Source organism: Staurois parvus, unplaced genomic scaffold (assembly GCF_062004578.1).
Source record: "Staurois parvus isolate SC_StPar_1 unplaced genomic scaffold, SC_StPar_1.0 ptg001014l, whole genome shotgun sequence".
In the NCBI taxonomy this organism is placed as follows: domain Eukaryota; kingdom Metazoa; phylum Chordata; class Amphibia; order Anura; family Ranidae; genus Staurois; species Staurois parvus.
This window is the reverse complement of record NW_028318810.1, coordinates 1607111-1633001: the sequence shown is the minus strand read 5'-3', so window position 1 is coordinate 1633001 and position 25891 is coordinate 1607111. Positions and strand designations below refer to the sequence as shown.

The following is a 25891-nucleotide window of genomic DNA, read 5'->3' as shown; positions in this document are numbered from 1 at the left end:
GTAAGTAGCTGTTTTTTAAAAGTCAGCAGCTACAGTTTTTGTGCCTGCTGACTTTAATTTTTTACAGAGTGAGTGGAACTCCGCTTTAATTGGCTCCTGTCTAAATTAGCCCTAGTATGTGTATGTATGAATGTGAGTTAGGGACCTTTGTAAGCTCCTTGAGGGCCGGGACTGCTGTGAATGTACAACAAATATGTAAAGCTCTGTGCATGGGCAGACTGACAACTCATGGGGCCCCCGGGCAATAGGGGATCATGGGGCCCCTGTGTCCTTGCCCAAACTCAAAAAAGCCTATGAAAAAGGTACCAGAGGCATCTCATGGGGCCCCCTACTGACCCCGGGCCCTCGGGCAGTGCCCGAGTTTCCAAATGGTCAGTCCGCCCCTGGATCTGTGTTAAACTGTCTGCACTATAAATGTGTAAGTGCTGTATGTATGAATTCTGTTTTTTTTTCTCTGATAATATTAATTTTCATATGTGCTATTTTTTGCATTTTTAACAATGTTTAATCTACTGAACCAGATCAACAAAAATGACTCATTAAGCTGGCGATACAAGCTTACACTTCATAAAACTTCTTTCCCAACTTCCTGTGTCACCCTAATCCTCCCTCCTTATTAGAGCATCATTTTTTTTGATTAAGTACTTTCACTTTTTTTTGCTAGGATCATCAGTTCTAGCCAGCAGTGTCACACACTCCTAGTTCTTTTCAGCTGCTTCCTTTTCGTTAATGTGACAAAGTGTGCGGTAAGCAGAAGACCTGAATGAACAAACAGTTGTCTTTCTGTACCAAGATCAACTGAGATCAACATCGCTGTCTAATGGCGTTCTCCTTTTTCTGGACCGTGGCCACCATACTTGTTCTCAGCATATTAAAAGTCAACAGTAAGTTTCTTATGAATGTATTTGTTTTAATGTCTTGTCTTTGAAACTGAAGTGTGATTTGGGTTATGTGGTGTGTTTTTAAGCTTTTCCCTATTGTATTTTATATACTGACATAAGCACACCTGTAAAAGTACGTTTATATACAAAAGTCTGATGTGCAAATTTCTCGTGTGATATGTGTGAAAAGTCAGTTTCTATTTGTTGCCTTTCCCAACATTCACTCCTAGCAGAACAAGTCAGTAAGTACATTCAACCAGAAGAACATTCACCAATAAAGAAACTAATAAGGGCGACCCCTGCACTGTATAGTGTATGGAGATCCCTGTGCTCACCACCAACAGTGTAGTAAATCAGGCAGAATTCCATTGTTTGACAAGTTTACGGGATGGAAATTTTTCAGAGATGAGGAACAGGTCACCAAAGGTAAACCATGGAGTTCAATCTTGGCAACAATGTATCAATTCTGTATAGCAGTTCACTCTCTGAAGTAGCTGATTCATTACATTGTTAGTGGTGAGCACCAGGGGCATGCCTACAGGGGTTGCAATTGCGACCCTGCCACATGCTGTAGGGGGCCTGTATGACCCCCCCCTGTATAGTGTATGGAGATCCCTGTACTCACCAGCAACAGTGTAGTAAATCAGGCAGAATTCCATTGTTTGACAAGTTTACCGGATGGAAATGTTTTAGAGATGAGGAACAGGTCACCAAAGGTAAACCATGGAGTTCAATCTCAACAACAATGTATCAATTCTGTATAGCAGTTCACTCTCTGAATTAGCTGCCTCATTACATTGTTAGTGGTGAGCACCAGGGTCATGCCTACAGGGGTTGCAATTGCGACCCTGCCACATGCTGCAGGGGGCCTGTTGGACCCCCCCTGCATGCCTGGATAGGAGGAGTGGCGGGGGACAGCTGCATATAGAGCGGGGGTCATCAACCAGCAGATCGTGATCAACCAATAGATCTTGGCCAGGTAACTGGTAGATCACGGTCACAGCTTCACAGAGCATCAAATAGAGTGCAATGCAGAGGGGCTACTTGGAACTGTAGTAGGGAGCAAGACCCTCATAAGCCAATGTCTTCTCTGTAGTGTTTCTCCTACACCCTGTCATGGTTGGTGGGTGTAGCACCTGTCAAGCATGACCCATTCAGGTGAATGGGGCCACTCTGCAAGTTCCCTGCAACCTTGTGCAGTACAGCAAACAAGAGGTTAAACAGGCAGCAATCTGTTGCTTCCTTACCATCTGCTTTAATCCCTTGGATCCCGCAGAAGCATGCAGTTATGGGGCAAAGTGGCCCCATTTATTTGAATTGGTCTTGATTGACAGGCGGTAGCACCCACCAAAAGCAACAGGGGATGTAATTTCTGCTGCTGCATATGTATACCTTTGGCTGCTGCCTCAGCAGCTAAAGGTGGTAGGGATTGGGGGCAGTAAAACCTTGACTCAACCGCAGGGTTTTACAACCCACCAACTTTACATGTAAACGAGCCTTAAGAGTGCCGCTGCCTAATGCAGCTAAGGGCTCCTTCACAAGTGCAGCATTTACTGCTTCTCCTCTGCAAAGTGATCCGAGTGTGTTTAACAGGTGGGAAGTCAGCGATGGGTTGCCTCCTGGACACCTGATTTAAACCCATGACTACCGTGCAATTTATGTGATTGTGACACGGTAGTACGGCAATTAGAGGTTTAAATCAGGTGTGAAGAGGTGACACTGGACCCGGTGGTCTTCTCCCATGTTGTTCAGGTAGATCTCCACCTCTTTAAGGTCTTTCCCTGATATAGAGGAATCATTCTCTCCATTTTCCACCTGCAACCCCTGAATGGCTGATTCTCCTCTTCTCCCTCCCATAGGCATTCAGTGGCTGCAGGAGGAAAATGGAGAGATCAATTCTTCTATAAGCAGCCACTCCCGTCTCTCCTCCTATCCAGCTTCTCTCGGCTCCCCCCACCCCTTCCTATGCTCTCCGGCCCTCCATGCTCTTGGTCACCCATGCTCTCCGCCTTCGTGCTCTCTGGCCTCTGTGCTCTCTGCTCCCCCCTCTCCATGTTCTCTGGTCCATGTGCTCTCCCCCCCCCCATGCTCCTCACCCCCTGTACTCTCTGGCCCCTATGCTCTCTGGCACTTGAGCTCGTGGCCCCTGTGCTCCCCTCACTCCCCATGCTTTCAGGCCCCCCCCCGTGCTCTATCCCATCAACTCCCCCAAGCAGCTCTGATGGGTTCCTTCCACCCCTCTCCTGCCGGATGATGCAGGGAGTCTGTCAGGATGGAGAGCGGAGAAGGGGCTAGTAAATGGGTCATTTACCGACTCCTTCCTTTTCTTAATGGACAGCCAGTGATTGGTAAACTGTGTTTACTATGCTTCAATTTATGAATGGACAGGAAGCTCTGTACAGAGTTATTCCTGTCCATTTGTTCTGTGCAGCAGAGCATCCAGAGGAGAGCTGTGTCCTCAATCTCCTTTCTCTGTCCCAAAGATGGAACATCAGAGGTCTGTTTAGACCAGGGGCGGATTGACCATTTGGGAACTTGGGCACTGCCCGAGGGCCTGGGGTTAGTAGGGGGCCCCATGAGATGCCCCTGGTACCTTTTTCATAGGCTTTTTTGAGTTTGGGCAAGGACACAGGGGCCCCATGATCCCCCTATTGCCCGGGGGCCCCATGAGTTGTCAGTCCGCCCCTGGTTTAGACCCCTGATATTTCACCAAAGGCCCTCAATGGGGATCCTAAATAAAATGTAAGAATCTATAAAAAAAATTTATAAACATAAAAAAAACTACTGACACCAGTAGCAGAACTACCAGGGTCACAAAGGTCGCACTCCACCATCAGACTCAGAGGGAAGGGCCCTGGCCGGGGGGCTCGGTTTCCTGCATCGCGGCCCTGAAGGTTATAGTTATGCCACTGGTGAGCACAGATGCTGCTGCTTTTTTTGGCTACATTAGCCAGGGAATGACAGTTATGAACTTGGAAATGAAGAGGCACAAAATGCCTCTGCACAAAGAATTAGGCCCCTTTCAGACGGGCAGACCCATCAGCTGATCCGCCTGCTCAGCGGGGGATCTCTCTCCGCTGATCCCTGACAGGTTTGTGTCTGCTCCACTGCTGCAGAGCATACACAGACCGCTGTCTTCTTTGGGGCAGTCGGAAGGAAATGGACCACCTGTCTGTTTCCACCCGACTGCCATCCGATCCAATCCACCAGATGGATGGGAAACGGATCCCCATTGGTCTGTTTTTGGCGTACAGGATCAGAGCGGATGCCGGAGGATGCCAGTGGACACATGTCCGCTGACACCCACCGGTCCATGGAGGTCTATGGATGGTCCAATGGGGTCCACCTGAAAAACTGACAGATGGACCCAGTCAGGCCATCAGTGTGAAAGGGGCCTAAGGAGATTCATGTGCTCCCCACTGACAGTGTAATAAATCAGCTCCTGCAGAGCATGAACTTCTATACAAAATTGATACAATGTTCCAGAGATGGAACATTGTTGTTTTAGAAGTTTAAACTGAAACCCTTTGCAGATAAGCAACAGATCATCCAAGGCAAAAAACAGAGTTCAGTCTCTGCAACATTGTATCAATTTTGTATATTAGTTCACTCCCTGCAGTAGCTGATTCTTGACATTGTCAATAGTGAGCACAGATCGTGCTTGATTAGCTGCTTTCCCAGCTACAGTAACCGGGGAATGACAGCGCAGAGGAGATCAGAAAATGGATGTTCTCCAATTAAATCTCACTGAACTTGCATGACTGTAGTGCAGGAACATTTCTAAAAGTCACTGCAACTTGAGTCACATTGATTGGAATGGCAGCCACGTGCTTTCACTTCTCATGAGACCCTAACAGGACATTCACAAATGCACCTTGGTAGACAAGGGGTTAATGTAAGTGTATACCTGTAGGCCATTCCTCCCCCAAGAAGCCTGGCCAAAAAACTCCCAGTTAATATTGACCCATCATAGCTAAGTTCTGAGACACTGCCGCCATTATAACTTTGCTCCTAGCAACACAGGAGCAAACAGCATTACTTCACACCGTAAAGGATCAGAGAAGAAGCCTACAGTATGTGCATGCTGCCTCTGCCCCCTGGGTGATGTCAGTGACCTGGCTGCAGCTTTGAATGAGAAATATAATTTGTTCCTGTGATGCCAGGAGTGATCCTCTAACACAGTGGTCTCCAAACAGCAACCCGAGGGCCAGATGTGGCCCTTTGCTAGCCTTTATTGGCCCTTGGGGTATTATACCTCCAATTGATTTTAGGAACTATTTCTTCCACTGACGCCAACAGTGGGGCACTATTCCTCAAACTGGCACCTACAATGGAGCACTATTCCTCCCACTGATGCCAATGATGGGGCACTATTCCTCCCCACTGATACCAATGATGGGGCACTATTCCTCCCACTGATACCAATGATGGGACACTATTCCTCCCACTGATACCAATGATGGGACACTATTCCGCCCACTGGCACCTACAATGGAGCACTATTCCTCCCACTGATACCAATGATGGGGCACTATTCCTCCCACTGATACCAATGATGGGGCACTATTCCTCCCACTGATACCAATGATGGGGCAGTATTCCTCCCACCGATACCAATGATGGGGCACTATTCCTCCCACTGACACCAATGATGGGGCACTACTCCTCCCACTGATACCAATGATGGGGCACTATTCTTCCCACTGATACCAATAATGGGGCACTATTGCTTCCACTGCTACCAATGATGGGGCATTACTCTTCCTCTTACTAACCACCAACCCTGAGGCAATGTTTATTCTCACTGATGCTAGGCTGGGGACATTTTCTACCCCCACTGGCCACAATCCTGCCCCCCTTAAGGTTGAAGGACAGTAAACTGGACTTTTGTTTGAAAAGTTTGGAGACCCTTGCTTTAACAGCTGCAGTCTTCTGGGTCTTGGCTAGGACAGTGTGTTCAGTTAAAGCAGAACTGAAGGCATTTTACAGACTGTGAGCATGCGAGCAGGCAGGCAATTATTGCGTTGAGTGTTTCTAATAAAATACCCCTACCTGCCTGCTCACAGTGTTCTACAGCATATAAACTGAGCTGCACATGCACAGCTCAGGTTACATCACCAGCATGGTCCCTATGTGCCAGTATGACTGACAGGAGTTACATCATCCCATGCCAGCCAATGGAGATGGTCAAAGACCACAACTCATGGAGAAGATGCTAGTGCCAGCAACGGACCCAACACACTATCACAGACTTCTAACTGTTAAAGAAGATGGCATTATAGTGCCTGTAGTTGTGCTTTAGGCTTTAAACATGAAAGCAAGAAGCTGATTGGTTGCCATGAACAGCTGCTCCTTATTATGGCTACTGCAGCCTTAGAAAAATCCCCAAAATGTTTTTTAACTAGTGCTACTTGGGCAAACGAAAAGGGCAAACTTAGCCTTTAAGATGCTATACAAGGAAAGATACAGCATTTGTGCTCCCAGGGTGGGGGTTTTATAGACAATCCAGTGGCTGCAACCAGTGTGGGGGTTTTATACACAATCCAGTGGCTGCATCCACTGGGATTGTGTATAAAACTGACTAGAAGGCTCCTGCGCTTCCCGATAGGGTCTTCAATAGTGTCTCTTCTGTCATAAATACCCTGCATGTCAGCAACTATTTACATTTTGACTCTACTTACACTTTAATTCCCCTAAATGCCCTTCTCCAGCTCACATGGCAGCCAGTCACATGACACAATGTCCTGGCATGTAGTCACAATATAAAATATCCTGGCATTTAGTCACATGATACAATGTCCTGGCATTAAAGCCAGCCATAAGTGGATCAAATCTCAGCTGGTTCAGCAGAGACTGCCTGAGATTTGATCCATCTATAGGCAATCTGGTTGTATTGAAGTCAAGCCATTGTTCGACTTCAGTACAACCAGCTTTTTGGATCTTTTACATGCCATTACAGCCGGTGGCTATAGCCACCAGCAGTGATCATTGTGTTCTGTCGGTGGGGAAGGCTCCCCAATGGTGAAACAAGATAGTGCCGCAGGAGGGATTCCCCCATCAACACTGTGTTTCAAATGATTTTCCTTCCTTCTGCCCATGGTGGAGGAAAGGAAATTGCATAATCTATGGGTTGCTTTAGTCACTTGATAAAATGTCCTGGGATTTAGTTGTACAGTATATTTGGGTTGCAGACATATACAGTATGTGAACTTTTAAAAATGTATTTCCTTATAATGGGGATGGAGGTGGGGGAGTGGTAGCTGTGACCAAACTGTGCTTAAAAGTGGAAGGGACTTAAAGGATAGGTCCAGAGTCTACAGTGATATACAGTACTGTTTTAACCACTTGCCGCCCAGCCACTGTAGATATACGGTGGCAGGGCGGCACTCGCAGGCAAAACCACGTTTTAAACCGTGTGTTTTGTAAACAGCTAGGGGGCGCACGCGAGGCACGCCGCCACCCTATCTGTCCCGCCGATCACCGCCGCAGATGTGAGTCACCGGGTCACAGCCGGTCCTTACCGGCTGTTTCCCAGTGATCGGCGGCAAACAGTGACAGACAGCACAGCTGCAGTAGCTGTGCTGTCTGTCACTTCCCTGTCAGCTCAAGGACGAGCTGATCGAGAAAGAACAGTTTCTCTTTCTCGATCAGCCTTGTCCCACCCAGTACACACCCCCGCCCCCTAGTAAAACACTCCCCTCACTCCTATAACCCTTCCCTGCTAAATAAAGTTAATCCCTTCCTCCCCATTGCCATTAGTACAGTGTCAGTGTTTTTTTTTGTTGCACTGATCACTGTATTAGTGTTTTTGGGGATGTCAGTGACCCCAAGTCAGTACCCCCCAATGTCAGAATGTCCGCCGCAGTCCCGCAGTCCCGCCATAAGTCGCTAGTCGCGACCATAAGTCCCTGATCGCCGCCATAATTCGCTGATCGCCGCCATTATTAGTATAAAAAAAACCCTAAAAATCCCAGTATCTTTCCCGCCATTTGTAAACGCTATAACTTTCACGTAAACCAATTAATTTACACGTATTGGGGTTTTTTTTAGCAAAGACATGTCGCAGAATGCATTTTGGCAGAAATTTATGACTAAATTTGATTTTTGCATTTTTTTTTTACTGGACATGTTTTATAGCAAAAAGTCCAAAATATTGTTTTTTTTCCCTCAAAATTGTCACTTTTTTTTATAGCGCACAGGCGATCAAATACCACAGAAAGAAAGCTCAATTTGTGGGGAAAAAAAGGATGTAAATTTCATTTATGTACCGTATTGCATGACCGCGCAATTGTCCGTTAAACTAGCACAGCGCTGTATAGCAGAAAAATGGCGTAAACTGCAGTATTTATACCATAGTTTGTAGACGCTATAACTTCCACACAAAGCAATCAATATACACTTATTGGGATTTTTTTACCAAAAACATGTAGCAGAATACATTTTGGCCTAAATTTATAACCAACTTTGAGTTTACTATATATTTTTTATAGCTGAAAGTAAAAAATATTGTTTTTCTTCAAAATTTTTGGCCTTTTTTTGTTTATAGCGTGAAAAAAAAATAGCGCACAGGTGATCAAATTACACCGAAAGAGATCTCTATTTGTGTGAAAAAAAGGACGTAAATTTCGTTTGGGTGCAGCATTGCATGACCACGCAATTATCAGTTGAATTAGTGCAGCTCTGAGTAGCAAAAAGAGGCCTGGTCATTAAGGGGGGTAAATCCTCTGGAGCTCAAGTGGCTAAAACTACTGTAAACTATTGTATGAATTAATATACCCAGGAACCAATCCTCAAGAAGGAAGGAGAGAGTCCAGAGAAGGGCAACAAAACTAAAAGGAGGCTGGAGGACCTCAGTTATGAGGACTATAAACATTAAACTTATTTTCCCTGAAGAAGCGACGCTTAAGAGGGGATATGATAGCAATACACAAATTTTTACATGAGGACTGTATCACTGGGAGAAAAGTTTTTAATCTTAGGTCTCTAAAAAAGAAACATGGCCACACAATGAAGTTGTGGTTCAACTCTAAACTGCAATACATTAGGAGTTATTTACTGTTAAATGAGGAACTCCCTTCCACAGTTGATGGTGTTACCAGAGAGTTTAGATACGTTCAAAAAACTTTTAGATGTACAGGGAAATGGAAAACAGTAATTACATACACACACACACTCTTTATCCAACCTTACCAACTATGTAACTATGTAATAAAAAGCCCACAGTGTGAGTTTTTCCTTGGTAGGGTTAGTGGGATGCCAGCACCGTAACAACGACACTGTGCATAGCCTGGTAGGGTGGGGGTAAAGGACCAGCAGCCATTGTTATTATGGGCAGACCCAGCAATGATGACTCAGAGAATGGCAGACTGGAGATTTGACAAATTCAGTAATGATTTGTGTAGCACTACCCCCATGAGAGCCGCTGGCTTTGGGTCCCTTTTATTCCCTGCACAGCTAGGCAGCATGCACTTTCCAACTTGTACCCGGACACATAGAAACAGTCCATAGACTTATTTTTGTATTTATTAGGGATTTTAACTTGGATAACAAAAAAGAGGTTATGGGATGCCCAATTTGACTTGAAGATCAACAAAATGAGGACAGCTGCCTTCTTTGGCATTCTGTTGCTGTTCTGTATCCCCTCCAGAACAGCAACAGTCTTTAGAAAAGAGATCTCCCTACTAGGAGTCTGGTGTTCCCTAAGTGGATTTTCAGCAAAGTGACAACCTATAGGAGCTCTGGGTCCCCTTTGTGAACAAAATACCAGCCCACCTGGCCATGGTATCTGATCCCAAGGCAAGGTATTGGGTGAGCACTAGACTGTCCCCTGAAGACTTGCCAAGTTGCATCTAGCAGAGTTTTCCTTTATAGGCCCTGGGGGTGTAGAGGTACTCTTCTTGTCCTACAGCTGTGGCTAGAACTTCTTTTGGGCTTTCCGCTGGGTTGGTTCTTTTCCATGTTATGCAGGCTGTCCTTCCCCGGGGAATTGCAGGGCAGTGGAACTCCCTCTTTTCAGCTTTCCTCCAACTTCCAGCCTGGAGTCAGAACCACCCTTCTCTGGGTCGCCCTCCTAGGCTACACAGCATCACTTCAATCGTCCATCTTTCACCTGACTCCCCTGCTGGCCGGGCTCTATCATATTTATGGGCCAGTCTGCCACACTTCCAGGCCTCCTGCATGGGATTGGTCAGACTCCAATAAATATGCGGATCAGCTCCTCCTCACCTCCATCTACTGACTTCTAGAAGCTTCTCCAAGCTTCAAGAGCATGGGGGAGGTACCAGAACGCTGACCTGTAGAGCCCTCCAGCTGGTCCTGAAGTAAACCCTCTGTCTCACACCTAGGCTTCTAGCAAGCCTCTAGCTGACTTAACAAACAATCTACCTTATAGGGCGCTACACCTGGAAACAGATTAGAAATGCCAGCATTGCTGGACCTATTCCAGCAGGTTCCCAGATATTAAATAATAAATACATAAAAGTGCAGCACTTAAAAAAGTGACAAATTATCATAATAAAACAGTGAAAAATATGTAAAAAAATAGCCCATGCTAAATTAAAAGAAAAGTCCCACAGGCTGCGATGAAACAAAATAAATCCAAGGACAGTTGTTGTGTCACCAACCACTCATACAGAAGGCTTACCAGAGAGGCATGATCCCCTGTTAAGAGTGGTCAATTGTGCTTTGTGAAGCAACCCAGAAAGCCGGTGACTTGTTTATTGCTTAGTATCAGGATTCTTGTGTTCAGCTGCTATGTGTTATACACTTTATTTTTGATTATTGATCATGTATTCTCATTAGCGCAGGTTTATATATATATATATATATATATATATATATAGGTTCCCAGGTATGAATGTAGGTTCATGTTTGATGATGTGGGGCATGTAAACTATTTCTGTAGCACAAATTGGTGACTGATATCATGTTAATTTTAGTCTTAAATTGTAAGCTCCCAGGATCAGGCCTTCCTAACCCTCTTGTATTGAACTGTATTGTTGCTGTATTGTCTCCCGTTATATTGTAAAGCGCTGAGCAAACCGTTGGTGCTATATAAATCCTGTATAATAATAATAGTTGGGTCTTCATAATATAAAGCTGGTACCTTTATCTGAGTGGGCAGGCTAATATATATATATATTAGTGCAGTAATTATTTGAATATATATACTTGATGTGGTCTCTGCTGAACATCAGAAGACTTGGTTCACCAATCAGACACCCACAATGACCATAAGGTGAAACCACTTCACAGTAGTCATGGGTACATTGCACTACAGACACATGAGCGTCTATGTATCAAGTGCAGTCAGGGATGTTAAAAGGTTAAAGCATTGATTTTTCAAAAGTAGACAATAGCTTTGCGCAACCCAATTAAACTTCAATTTCCTGTTTTCAACCTACAATGAATCATTGCTTTATCTCTACTTCATCTCTGCTTTCATTTCTCTATAAACTGAAACACATACTATACATCTCAGACTCTGACCATTTTATTTTGCTTTGGTCATGATTGGGTGAACTAATTATAACAGTGTTCCACAAATTGTTGTGGTCTGTGGATCCGATTAGGACGAGTGCAATGTCTCATGTAGTTGAGCACTGATAGGGCAGATCACTTCAAGCATCCAATTACTGTATATACAGTGCTGTGAAAATGCACTTGCCCCCTTTCTGATTTTTTTTCTGCATATGTGTCAGACTCAAATGATTCAGAGCATTAAACAAATTTTAATATTATACAAAGATAACTCAAGTAAATGCAAAATGCAGTTTTTAAATGATGGCTTCATTTATTAAGGGAAAAATGTTGTCCACACCTGCCTGGCCCTATGTGAAAAAGTAACCCCTCCCCCTTGCTAAATCATGAATGAACTGCAAAAAAAACACATTTATTGGAAAGCTGAGTTAAATTTAATTTGCCACACCCAGGCCTGATTACTGCCAGACTTGTGGAATCAAGAAATAGAAGCTGTCTGACAACGTGAAGCACACTAAAAGCTCAAAAAAAACAACACATCATGCCATGATCTAAAAAAATTCAAGAACAGAGGAGAAACAAAGTAATTGGCATGTATCAGTCTGGAAAGGGTTACAAAGCCATTTCTAAGGCTTTGGAACTCTATTGAACCATGATAAGAACCATTATCCACAAGTGAAGAAACTTGGAACAGTGGTGAAACTTCCCAGGAGTGGCCAGCCTACCAAATTAATTCCAAGAGCGCTACAACGACTCCTCCAGAAGGTCATAATAGAACCCAGGACAACAGAGAGCTGTTATATACGTGATTTTGCAGTTCAGGGTAGGGGGCATGCGTGCGCTGAGTGTGCCCCCTACCCGCACTGCCATTCGCAGCCTCGGCTGTCAATCACTGGGTCCTGGACGGTGATTCCCCATCGACATCCAGGGATTGCCGAGCATCACAAGCGGAGTAGAGACCTGTGTATAAACAATACAGAGCTCTCCCCTGTCAGCTCCTGCACACTGCTTTGTATGGCTCTGCATAGCAGAGCTATACAAAACAGTGTGCTTACAGTGTAAAGCACGCACACAGCACACAGTTAACCCTTTGATTGCCCCACATCTTAACCCCTTCCTGCCCAGTACCATTAGTACAGTGTCAGTGCTTTGTATTAGCACTGATCACTGTATTGGTGTCACTGAGGATGTCAGTGACACCAAGTCAGTTCCCCCCCAGTGTCATAATGCCTGCTGAAGTCCCACAGTCACGCTGTAAGTAGCTGATCGCCGCTATTACTAGTCAAAAAAAAAATTCCAGTATGTATATATATATATATATATATATTGCCGTTTGTAAATGCTATAACTTTCACATAAACCAATTAATTTACACATATTGGGATTTTTTTTAGCAAAGACATGTAGCAGAATACATTTTGCCTAAATTATGACAAAATTTGATTTTTAAAAATTTTTTACTGGACATGTTTAATAGCAAAAAGTAAAAAATATAGGGTTTGTTTTTTCAAAATTGTCGGTCTTTTTTTGTTTATAGCGCAAAAAATAAAAAATGCAGAGCCAAACAAATACCATTAAAAGAAAGCTCTATTTGTGGGAAAAAAGGACATAAATTTCAATTGAGTGCAGAGTTGCATGACCGTGCAACTGTCAGTTAAAGTAATGCAGCGCTGTATCACAAAAAATGCCCAGGTCAGGAAGGGGGGTAAATCAACTGGAGGGCAAGTGGTTAAATGCTTGCTGAGAATATGTATAGCATGTACATAGTCTGCTCACAGGTTATAATTGAACTGCAGAATAGGAAAGTTAGGTCGCCAGTTTGACTGTTCAGTCTAGCAGAGCTTTATATATCACAGAGCTGGATGGACAGAAATGCTAAATCTTTGGCAGGTAAAACAGATGTATACAGTATGTATTTCATACTTGAACTTAGCTGTTTGCCTAGAGTTCAACTTTAGAGTTACACACAGAACTGAAAAAGCCAGAGCAGTAATAAATCCCTTTCCTTTCAGAAGGCCACATACAAGGCTTATGCAGGCCATAGACAGGTCGAAAACCGGCCATTTAAAAAAAAAATAAATAAATAAATAAATAAAAATCGGTTGTTCAATAGGCCGACCTTACCACCAACAGTAAAAAAAATCGACCAATTTTCATCCCATCTACGGCCACCATTTAATTACTTCTGTCCCTTGCAGAGAGCTCCGCTATTATATTTGACATGAAAAAGTATTGCGGTTGTAACAATGTATCCATTTGTATCCATTTCCAATAGATACCTTGTTGCAACCACAATACTTTTTCATGTCAAATATAATAGCGGACTGGAATTCTTATTCTTCTTTATTATGCCTTTCCCACACTCCCCCCGGCTAGTCTGGGTTTGTGATGTTGCTCGGTATTGGCATTTTCAGACCCCTGCTCTTGGTCTTGTTATCTTTTTCCTTTTGTACTCTTCCTTCCTTTTGTTTTTCTGTTTGTTTTTGGTGTGGCAGTGGATAGCTGCCTTTAGTTTGAGTTACTGTCTGTGTTATACTAATGTTTTTGTCATTTATTTGCCATTGATAGCCCTTGTGTGGGAGTGTTTTGTTGCTCCTGTCTTCAACTGTTTATAAATTAATAAAAACATTGAAATACAAAAAATGAAGGTGCTCTGTGAATAGCAGTAGTACTGAGCCAGCGACCCACTGTAGTCAGTGACAGGGCATAGGCATTAGATATGCATACTTGCATTGATCCAAGTTGGACCAATGTAAGTATTCAATTAAGATCATACCTGGATTTCAGATTTTCTTTACAACCAAAGTGAGCAATGGCATAAATAAACTGCTCCTTGGTCTAATTTAGCTCTGCAAAAAAACTTTTGCCAGGGTTCACACCCTTCGTTGAGACCTGCCCACCAGTTAAAGGGGTTTTCCACTTTTTAGTTGACAATGAAAACTCCTTTAAATAATTCCAATCTTGTCTATGAACAGGTTTGAAATCTGACCAGCACTTTCTTTTGTCTCTGCCATCACTATCCGTGATGGTAAACCCAACGTTTCAATTGTGTGACATATACTGACAATGGAACTCTTTCTTTGATTAGGTAATCCTCCAGTTCCTGTGTTGGATTTGCCAGAAAATATTTCTGAGAACGAAGATGCAGCCATCACGTGCACACTCTCCTGCACCAACTGCAAGGATGTTCAATTAACCATCAAGGCCAATGTGACATTCAAAAGTTGCAACTTTCAGACAGGCAACAACCCAAATGTAACCTGTATAGTGGAGGTCACCCAAGAGACACACGAGAAAGAGTTCATCTGTGAGGCTGAGTTTAAAACCAAAAGCTTGTCTAAAAAGTTGATTATTCAAAGTAAGTAAACGTGTAATGCCATTTTCTTCTGCCATCCTTCCTTTATCAAAAGCATGCACTGCACCTGTCCACTGCTTACAACCTCACACTCTTGCTCCCATTTGTACCACTCATCTCCTTCACCTGATTCATCTTCACCTGTATCATCCTCCTTCCCCTCCAGTGATTGCACCTGCACAACTCTTCTCTTTCCCATCCAGTTTTCCAACTTATATCACTCCTCTCCTTCCCCTCTAGTATCCCTCACCTGTGCCTCCCCTCTTCTTCCTCTCCAGTGTCCTAATTTGTACTTCTCCTCTTCTTCCTCTCCAGTATCCTCACCTTTACTTCTCTTTTCTCCTCATCCTCCAGTGTCCCCACCTGTACCTCTCCTCTCCCCTTACTTATCAGTGCTCCCATTAGTACTTATCTACTTCACCTGCATCATCTTCACCTGTACCATCCTTCTTTTCCCCCAGTGATGGCACCTGCACCACTCTTCTTCTTCCCATCCAGTTTCCCAACTTATACTGCTCCTCTCCTTCTCCTCTAGTGTACCTCACCTTTGCCTCTCCTCTTCTTCTCCTTCAGTGTCCTCACCTGTACTACTCCTCTTCTTCCCCTACAGTATCCTCACCTTTATTTCTCCTCTCTCCTTTTTCTCCAGTGTCCCCACCTGTGCCGCTTCTCCTACCTTTCCCTTCAGTGCTCCCATTTGTATTGCTTATATCCTTCCCCTGCATGATCTTCAACTGTACCACCCTCCTTCACCTCCAGTGATGACACCTGCACCACTCTTCTCCTTCCCCTCCAGTGATGGCACCTGCACAATCTCTCTTTGCATCCAGATTTCCAACTTATTACACTCCTCTCCTTCCCTCTAGTGTCCCTTACATATACCGTTCCTCTATTTACCATATAATGTTCTCCCTTTTACTTGTCCTTTCCTTCCCCTTAAGTTTCACCACCTGTACGATTCCTCCTCTTCCTCTAGTGCCCATACCTGTACCACTCATCTCTCTTTCTATCCAGTGTCCCCAACTATTCAGCTCATCTCCTTCCTCTTCAGTATCCTAACTTACACTACTCCTCTCCTTCTCCTGCATTGTCTTCACCTGGACCTTACTCCTTCTCTTCAGTGATGGCACCTTCACCACTCTTCTGCTTCCACTCTAGTTTCCCAACCTAAACCCCTCCTCTGCTTCTCCTCTAATGTGCCTCAACATCTACTTTCCCTTTGTTGTCCTTCCCCTGTGCTAGTCTGTGCATTCCCCTAAAGTTTGTCCATCTCTAACACTCTTTTCCTTTAACTCCAGTGTCCATTTCTGTACTTATCCTCTCCTTCCCCTCTAGTGTCCACATCCCAGTCTTTATCACCTTCTACAAGACCATTAAGAGGTGTCACAACCTTTCATTGGAAAATGAAATTTTTTTTTGCTCTGTCGTGCCTCATCAGTTGGGAAGTACTGAACATTTGGGTAGGAAAATGTCAATGCTGGCATCCCTAAATGAATGAAATGAAATCAAACTTTAAAGTATGCCTAAGGGTTGGAGGTTTGTTAAGACCTGCTTTGTTTAGTTATTTATTTTGCAACCATGCTGTTGGGGAGTTTTTCTTTTACTTTCTGTCCTAGAGACTGGTAATGGGAAGGAAGGGAAGATTTCTCCAAAATTTGGGTAAAATACCACTTAGACATTTTTCACTAGAACAAGTGTTGACATTTAAATATTTTCCATTATTCCTGTTCCAATGACAACTATGCAATTTTGGATCACCCATCACCTTCAGTCCCCATGACAGTAATAACTAGGACAAAAAAAGGGTGAATCTGCCCAGCAGGGACACAGACGGCAATAAAAACCTGACAGAAGTTCCAATTGTTTCCCACACTATCCAAGTTTTCAAGACAAAAAGAAATTCAGCTTTAGATGAAGCAATTCTCAATGTACAGTAGATACAAGTCACTGATATCAGAACTGCTCAGTGATCTATATCATTTTATTTTATAACAATTTTCATACCCCAAAGCTTTCCTTAAAATGTAAGTTATGTAATCAGTCTTCTATCTTCTATAAAGACCTACCTTGCCAGTCACCAAAACAATGCCTGGATTTGCTAGGGTTCTGCTTACCGACCGCCCTACAGCAGAAATATTGCTACAGGGCAGCACGGGTGCGCAAAATCATGTATATATACGTGATTTTGCGTTTCCAGATAGGGAGTGCGCGGACCCTACCCGCACCACCATTCGCGGCTGCGGCTGTCAATCATCGGTTCCCGACCGGCGATTACTCGCCGGCGTCCGGTGATTGCCGAACATCTCCAACAGGGAGAACTGTTTGTAAAAAAAACAATGCTCGTCCCTGTCGGCTTGTACACACTGCTTTGGATGACTGTGCACAGTACAGCCATGCAAAGGAGTGTGATTACAGTGAAGCAGACGGACACAGGACATAGTTAACTCTTTGATCGTCCCTCATGTTAACCCTTCCTGCCAAGTGTCATTAGTACAGTGTCAGTGCTTTTTTTTTAGCACTGATCACTGTATTGGTGTTACTGGGGATGTCAGTGACACCAAGTCAGTTCCCCCCAGTGTCAGAATGCCCGCCACAGTCCGCAGTCCTGCTATAAGTTGCTGATCGCCACCATTACTAGTAAAAATATTTAAAAAAAAAAAGCCCAGTATATATACTGTACCTCCATTTGTAAACGCTATAACTATCATGTAAACCAATTAATTTACACATATTGTGATTTTTTTTAGCAAAGACATGGAACAGAATACATTTTGGCCTAAATTTATGATGAAATTTGATTTTTTTTATTTATTTACTGGACATGTTTAATAGTAATAAGTAAAAAATATTGTTTTTTTTCTCAAAATTAATCGGTCTTTATTTTATAGTGCAAAATAAAACCAGGTGATCAAATACCACCAAAAGAAAGCACAATTTGTGGGGGAAAAAGGACGTAAATTTAATTTGGGTGCAGCATTGCATGACCGCGCAATTGTCAGTTAAAGTAACAGCGCCATAACGCAAAAAATGGCCTAGTCAGAAAGGGGGGTAAATCCTCTGGAGGGCAAATGGTTAAAGCTCTTGTTTCTTGTACTATTGCAGTATAGACATAATCAAGTTGTAATTTTTGACAGTCTTGAGACTAGAGATGAGCGAATCGAACCAGGCGAACCGGAATTCGAGTCGAATTTCAGGAAATATTCGATTCGCGTCGAATCCGAAATTTTGCCTACTTCGGGTGCGCGAATCGAATATTTCCCGATCAGCCGGCAAAAGTGTCCCTGCAGTGAGCTCCGCTATTTCTGACAGTTCTCTGACAGAAGGAACAAATGTTTAGCGGTTGAAACATTGTATCTATTAGTTTCCATTTAGGATACAGATGTTTCAACCACTGTACATGTGAAGAAGCTGTCAGAGAACTGTCAGAAATAGAGGAACTCTGCACATACACTTTTTGCCGGCTTGGAATTATTCTTATTTTCATCCTACTTCTTCTTCTTCTTCTTCTTCATCCTCATCCTCATCCTCTTCTTCTGAGGATGAGGATGAAGAAGAAGAAGAAGAAGAAGTAGGATGAAAATAAGAATAATTCCAAGCCGGCAAAAAGTGTATGTGCAGGGTTCCTCTATTCTGCAGATACACTTAGAGGAGCTCTGCACATACACTTTTTGCCGGCTTGGAATTAATCTTATTTTCATCCTACTTCTTCTTCTTCTTCATCCTCATCCTCAGAAGAAGAAGAAGAGGATGAGGATGAAGAAGAAGAAGAAGAAGAAGTAGGATGAAAATAAGAATAATTCCAAGCCGGCAAAAAGTGTATCTGCAGCGCTCCTCTAAGTGTATCTGCAGAATGTCATTTATGGAAAAAAATAGATACAATGTTTCAACCGCTGTATGGAGTGAATGTTCCATAACTGTCAGAAATAGACTATTTATGACAGTTCTGGGACACTCACTCCATACAGCGGTTGAAACATTGTATCTATTTGTTTCCATTTGTTTTCATCTCCAAGGGCATTTAAATTAAAGGTACAGTGTTCTGCACTAATTTAAAGGCTCTCTGAAGCCTAGAAACCCTTTTAATAAGTTAAATTCGTAGCGAATTAATTCGCATCGAATCGAATTTCATACTGGAATTCGCCAAATCAGCCGAATCGAATTTTTGAGAAATTCGCTCATCTCTACTTGAGACCTTCGTAAAATTTTCCTTTAAAGCAAATCTTTTAGTAAATAAAAATTTGCCCCAAAAGCTATACCTGTTAAAAAGATGTCTCCTTGGTGCCCCGCAGCTCTCACTGGCTCTTTCTGCTGATCTCCATATCATAAGACTCAGGATGGCAGGAAGAAAAACTTGACACCTCAACCTCCGCAACATCTCCAAAATATGTCCCTTCATAACCAATGACACCACAAAGGTTTAATTCACTCTCTGGTTATCTCTCGCCTCGACTACTGCAATTCCCTCCTCATTGGCTTACCTTTACATAGGCTTTCCCCCCTCCAGTCCATCATGAATGTTGATGCCAGACTAATCAGCCTTACCAACCGTTCAGTGTCTGCTACTCCTCTCTGCCATTCCCTCTACTGGCTTCAGCTCACCCAACTAATTACATTCAAAATACTAACAGCTTACAAAGCCATCCACAACTTGTCCGCCAGCTACATCACTAACCTAGGATGAAAATACCAACCATATTCTCTAAGACCTCCTTCTACCTAGCTCCTTTGTCACTTTCTCCCATGCTTCCTCTCAGTCCTCTCCAGGACTTTTGGACTTTCCCAAGTCTCTCCATCCTATGGAATTCCCAATCCCAATCTTACTCTGTCTACCTTTAGACGATCCCTTAAAACCTACCTCTTCAGGGAAGCCTATCCTGCCCCCACCTAATAACTGTACTTTATTTTTTCAATCCACTCATCACCCACAGTTATTACTTTTTGTTTCACCTGACCCTCTCTTTTAAATTATGAGCTCTAACAAGCAGGGCCCTCTGATTCCTTCTGTATTGAATTGTATTGTAACTGTACTGTCTGCCCTCATTTTGTAAAGTGCTGCGTAAACTGTTGTCGCTATATAAATCCGACATAATAATAATAATGGGAGCTGTGGGGCACCAAAAGATTACCACTCCAGAATTCTCATTTTCCCATAAGACTTTTGGATATCACCTAAGCAGAATGGTATTCAGTGGAGAATCTCTTCAAAACAGGCATAGCTTTTTGGGCAAACTTTCATTAACTGCCAGGTAAGCTTTTACCCCGGTTCACATATCTGCGTTCCTGCAGTCCGTGTTTTGCGCAGACACGAAAGCCCATTAATTTGAATGGACTCCCGTGCCCCGGGACACGCAGGGAAGAAGTCCCTGCACTTCTTCTGAAAATGCAGCCCGCACGGGAACCTCGGTTCCCAGTACAGTTGCGATTTCCAGTGTGGGCAGCGTGCCATTAGAACTAATGGCATCCGCCTGCAGGTCCGCATTTTTCTGTGCGGGTGGTGCGGCTGCTCGGATTTTTGTGCGGATCCACAGCGACACCACCCGCAAATATGTGAACCTAGCCTTAGGCCTCATGCACACCGCAGCTCAAAAAAAAGCTGCTTCTTCAGGCATTTGAGCATTTTTTTTTCTCTGCCTGTAAACTCCCCTCCATGTTAGCCTATGTGTCCATGCACACTATACGTGTTTTCTGGAGTTTAGTGGCTAGGTGCATTTATGTGCATTCCCGTGTTAATGCATTGTATTGGTCAGAATTTTGGCCAATAGAATGCGTTAACACCAGACTCAGGAATGTGCATTAACATGCATTAACACCCATGCAAAAACACATCCTTTTACCATGTTTTTGATGCTGCAAACTCCCGTAAGAGGACAAATGTTTGAATAAGACCCTAAATTAATCATTCCCTCTAAAGTCCTATACACAACTGTCAATGATACTGACATATCCATTCTGTATGGCCCACTGAGAACCGCTCAGGTTCGGCTACAAACTCTCCCAGACAATCTCAAAATAGACGAATCCCATATATCCCTATGAAGAGGCCAGGTGTCATTGGGTCACATGATAAATGACCTAGGAATGGTATTTTTCCCTTGCAAACAAAAAGGTATTTAGAACTAACCAGAAACGTTTCTTGTGCAAGCTGTGAAGTTCACCATGGGTTAAACAGTGTGGGTCTGACAGGATGGAGGAAAATTGAGTATAAACTCGGCTGACCCATCTATCTAATGGGACTGCTGGAAAACTTTTGTCAATCAAGAAGCTACAGCCCATTGCGGAGGAGTCCTGCTGTCAAAATACAATGACACAGAGGGAAGGGTCCTCTATCCACCTTGCAACTGTGGATGGGGAGATGCATTTGTTTCTTTTCACTTCACCCTCTGGCTGATCGAGAAAAAAAATGAGGCGTCTATGGCCAGCCCAAGACTTGGGAGGACATGGTTAAAGGGATAATTGTTGAAACGCACAGTTACCCCTTAAGGCAGGGATGTCAAACTGGTGGCCCTCCAGCTGTTGCAAAACTACAAGTCCCATTATGCCTCTGCCTTTCGGACTCATGCTTGTAACTGTCAGCCTTGCAATGCCTCATGGGACTTGTAGTTTGGCAACAGCTGGAGGGCCACCAGTTTGACACCCATGCCTTAAGGTATTAAAACACATTGTTACACAAATCCTCTGATATGCTTTCCACTTTTTATTTCAGAACCCACTCCAAGCCACAGTGAAAATGGAAAAACTGGAAGAAAAGAACCTGTATTAGCCATCATCTTGCCCATGATAATGACTACCATTTTTTTTAATTATTTGTTTTAGATGGTTCTTTGCAATATACCTAAATGCCATTTTTTTTTTTTGTATATCATGATATGCAAGCCTAGCAAGTATAATAATGTTATTGTCTTAATTCATCTGTTGAGGCGTTATAATGCTATATTGTCTGTATAAGTAAATCAGTGCCCTGACTGTCATGCAGGATGCAGAGGAGAAGATTTAATGGCTTTGGGTCAATTCTATTTAAATCTGAAGTTGTAATATATAGATATATTATTTTACAAATTAACATTTAATACAAACCAAGTTTTCTTAGAGCACCCTGGGTTATCTAAGAGACAGCACACCAGTTTTTATCTCTTTTCAAGCATGATGTCTCTGACTGAAACCTCATAGGAAACCTACGTACAACAGCTGCTAAGCAGCATCATTGTAGAAGTTAATCTATCTAGCCTCTTCTAGCTGACAAACATTTAACACAAGTCAAAGGATTCCCAGATCACTTTGGGTTATCAAAAGAGACAGAACATCAGTAGTTATCTGTTTTCAGTCATACTGTCTCTAATTAAAATCTCATATGAAGTCTACAGACAACAGCTGTTAAGCAGTTTCAATATAGAGGTTAATCAATCTAGCCTCCACTGGTTGATAAACATTTAATAGATGTCAGAGGATTGAACAGACATTCAACCTAGATCACGATGTTACCAGTATGCCCATGCATAGCAAACTTTGGCTTTCTTTTGTGACTTTTCTTGAGTGTGTTTAGTTCATGTCATTTGTTTCTGCTGTAGATGAACTTATCTTATTAAAGATATGCTAGAACTAAGAGAAATGCAAAAACTTCCATTTCTGTCCTAATTCTGAAGATGGCAATTGCCTGGCTGTCCCTGTCTTCATTACCTTCTGAGAAACATACCTGTTCTGGGTCAGAGACTTAGAAATTAGTCATTAGTTCAGCATGGCAGCCAGAAAATCAGTATTTTCAGAAAGAGAGGTCATCAGTTGTGGCCTCCAGGTTCAGTGTACACTTCTTTTGAATTCTCAGAATACTGACAATATAATGTAGAGTATATGTCATTTGTTGAACCATTTGAAAAATGTATATCCAATTGTTAAAGCTCATCTCCAGGGAAAGAATATTCATTTACAGAGGGGCTGTCCTCACCCTACAGGGGCTGACTTCTCATTTAGGTCTAGGGGGTGATGAAAGCACTTATGCTTACACAAACCTCAGCTTCTCTGGTGCTTCTCTGATGCTCCCCTCAACTCCCCTATGTTTTGGCAGTGAACCGTCCCTGAACATCCTCACATCCAATGAAAGGCTATGGTTTCTGTATTGGTTTTCATGTTGCGCTCATCTCCGAAAGAGCCCTCTCAGTAGTCTCAAAGATCTTTCCCAAACTAGGGTATCAGCAGCCAGGCATACTGGCTGCCCCAGGCCTCAGACTATATATGTACTCCCCAACCACCTACTGAGCCCTCTCCCCAGAGATTGGTTGGGACCACATAAATATGAATTTGTCTCTCCCAGTCCACTACAATCTAGAATCCTCCAGAAGGCAGGGGGAATAGTCAAACCTGCAACCAGTAAAACCCAGAACAGCCGAAAATAATTGTATGCTGCTCCACTGAGTACAGGGGAACCAAAATTTACCTAACCTAACTAGCAGTCTATCTAGGAGGGTTAAACATTGATGACATCAGAGGGCTGGCCAGCAGAACATAGAGGAGAAGAGGATACAGGGACCGGTCTTACATCATGGAGGAAGCCTGCAGGGGAGGAGGATCGGGTAAATAAAATTGCATTTATCTCTCCCCTAGACCTAATGAGGCATTTAAGCCTTGCAGTGCGGGGGCAGCCCCACTGCAAGGGATCTTTTTTTTTTCTTTCCCTGAAGTTCAGCTTTGAAGTAGACCTAGCATTAGATATAATATTAAAAGCATGCATGCTAAGTGATGTGCAAATGTAATACTTCCAGGTATAGATTTCCTCTCATAGAGATCACAGATATCTACCTAGCAATAATGTCACTTACTTTTCTCTACAGCATGACACCATCTTTGTTCAGGTGTCATCTAGTGTCAGCATTCTACATCCTAGACTGAGATGCTGGCTCAGAGATGACAGTTATATAAATCCAGGACTCTGTGCAGCTGTTGGCTGTGTTCACAAATATCTGACATATATCAGCCCCTGTTGCAGCTTCTCACTTTGTGACCTGCTACAAAATTACAACGTTGTAGTCTGATAACTGAAGGAGACTAAAAAAATGCTTCCTTCTGCCTGATGACATAATTGCAGCCTAGACACTGTCACTGGACTGGAGCTCAATGAAGTCTTTTTATGTTAAAGATAAAGCTTTTCTGCAAAACTCTCTACCCCAATCTATCCGACGATCGCCTACTCTGCCCTTGTTTAGGCAATCTCTGAAAACCTCTCTCTTCTGGGAAGCCTATCCCGTCTTCAGCTAATAATGGAATCTTCTATTCCTTCTACCAGTCCATCCCCCACAGTTATTACCTTTTGTACCACTAGCCCCTCCCTCTTAGATGGTAAGCTCCAAGGATCAGGCCCTCCTAACCCTCTTGTATTGAACTGTATTGTTGCTGTATTGTCTCCCGTTATATTGTAAAGCGCTGAGCAAACTGTTAGCGCTATATGAATCCTGTATAATAATAATAATAATAATAATAACTAGCTGATAACCCACCACCACCTCTCTATACAAAATCACTCCTCCTACCAGTCCATCCCCCACAGTTATTACCTTTTGTACCACCAGCCCCTCCCTCTTAGATTGTAAGCTCCTAGGATCAGGCCCTCCTAACCCTCTTGTACTGAACTGTTTTGTTGCTGTATTGTCTCCCGTTATATTGTAAAGTGCTGAGCAAACTGTTGGCGCTATATAAATCCTGTATAATAATTAGAGATGAGCGAAGTATTCAAAAATTCGATTCGACTGATTCGGCGAATTCGTAGAAAAATTTCGATTCGAGTCGAATATATTCGCTGTGAATTTAACTTAAAAAAGGGTGTTTCTAGGCTTCAGAGAGACTTAATATTAGTGCTGAACACTGTACCTTTAATTTAAATGCCCTTGGAGTCTGCTGGGGAAGAGAAATAATACTGTCAGGCAGTATGACATGCAGATGAGTGCCGTCGATCTTAGAATCACCGCACACTTCACTCATTTGGCCAGTCACGGGGCCAAAACCAGAGTGTGGAGCCACAGTGTGGCGGTGGAGGCAGCAGCAATGGGAGGCCATACAGCACCCTATGACAAAAATGGAAACCACCAGCAGTGTGAGGAGACCTGAAAGTGGCACATGGCAGAGTGTGGCGATAGAGACAGCAGCAATGGGAGGCCGTACAGGGACCCATGACACACTCTGGACCTGGCAGCAGCATGAGGAGGCGGTACAGGGGCCCATGGCAGATTATGGGCCTGGCAGCAGCATGAGGAGTCGGTACGGGGGCCCATGGCAGATTACAGGCCTGGCAGCAGCAATGGGAGGCCGTACAGGGACCCATGACACAATCTGGACCTGGCAGCAGCATGGGGAGGCGGTACAGGGGCCCATGACAGATTACGGGCCTGGCAGCAGCATTTGGAGTCGGTACGGGGGCCCATGACACACTCTGGACCTGGCAGCAGCATGAGGAGGCGGTACAGGGGCGCATGACAGATTACGAGCCTGGCAGCAGCAACTTGGACAGGAGGACGTTCAGTTTCTGCACCGTCTGGTGCGTGCTCGCAAACTGTTGTCTCTTGGAAACGGATTCCAAGAAAGACTGCTGACGGAATCCGTGAAGAGGAGTAGCAGGAGAAGGAGCATCTGAACGAGCGGAATATGCCAACAAGCGACAACAGGGGCCCATGGCAGATTAGGGGCCTGGCAGCAGCTATGGGAGGCCCGTAATCTGCCAGCACCCTATGACAAAAAATGGAACCCACCAGCAGTGTGAGGAGACCTGAAAGTGGCACATGGCAGAGTGTGGCGATGGAGACAGCAGCAATGGGAGGCCGTACAGGGACCCATGACAGACTCTGGACCTGGCAGCAGCATGAGGAGGCGGTATATAGGGGCCTATGGCAGATTAGGGGCCTGGCAGCAGCTATGGGAGGCCCGTAATCTGCCAGCACCCTATGTCAAAAAATTCTACACACCAGCAGTGTGTGAGACCTGAAAGTGGCACATGGCAGAGTGTGGCGATGGAGACAGCAGCAATGGGAGGCCGTACAGGGACCCATGAGAGACTCTGGACTTGGCAGCAGCATGAGGAGGCGGTATAGGGGCCCATGGCAGATTAGGGGCCTGGCAGCAGCTATGGGAGGCCCGTAATCTGCCAGCACCCTATGACAAAAAATGGAACACACCAGCAGTGTGAGGAGACCTGAAA

At 43.8% G+C, this 25891-nt stretch overlaps 1 protein-coding gene across 1 annotated transcript; it reads left to right on the top strand.

Moving 5' to 3' along the window:
• The first annotated feature begins 674 nt into the window (after positions 1-674).
• On the top strand, positions 675-22329 carry LOC149441194 (uncharacterized). The gene is made up of 3 exons (XM_089657637.1): positions 675-884; positions 14449-14718; positions 21419-22329. Exons 1-3 carry the CDS (start codon positions 821-823, stop codon positions 21526-21528), a joined length of 444 nt encoding a protein of 147 aa, XP_089513763.1. The 5' UTR covers positions 675-820; the 3' UTR covers positions 21529-22329.
• Positions 22330-25891: the final 3562 nt, after the last annotated feature.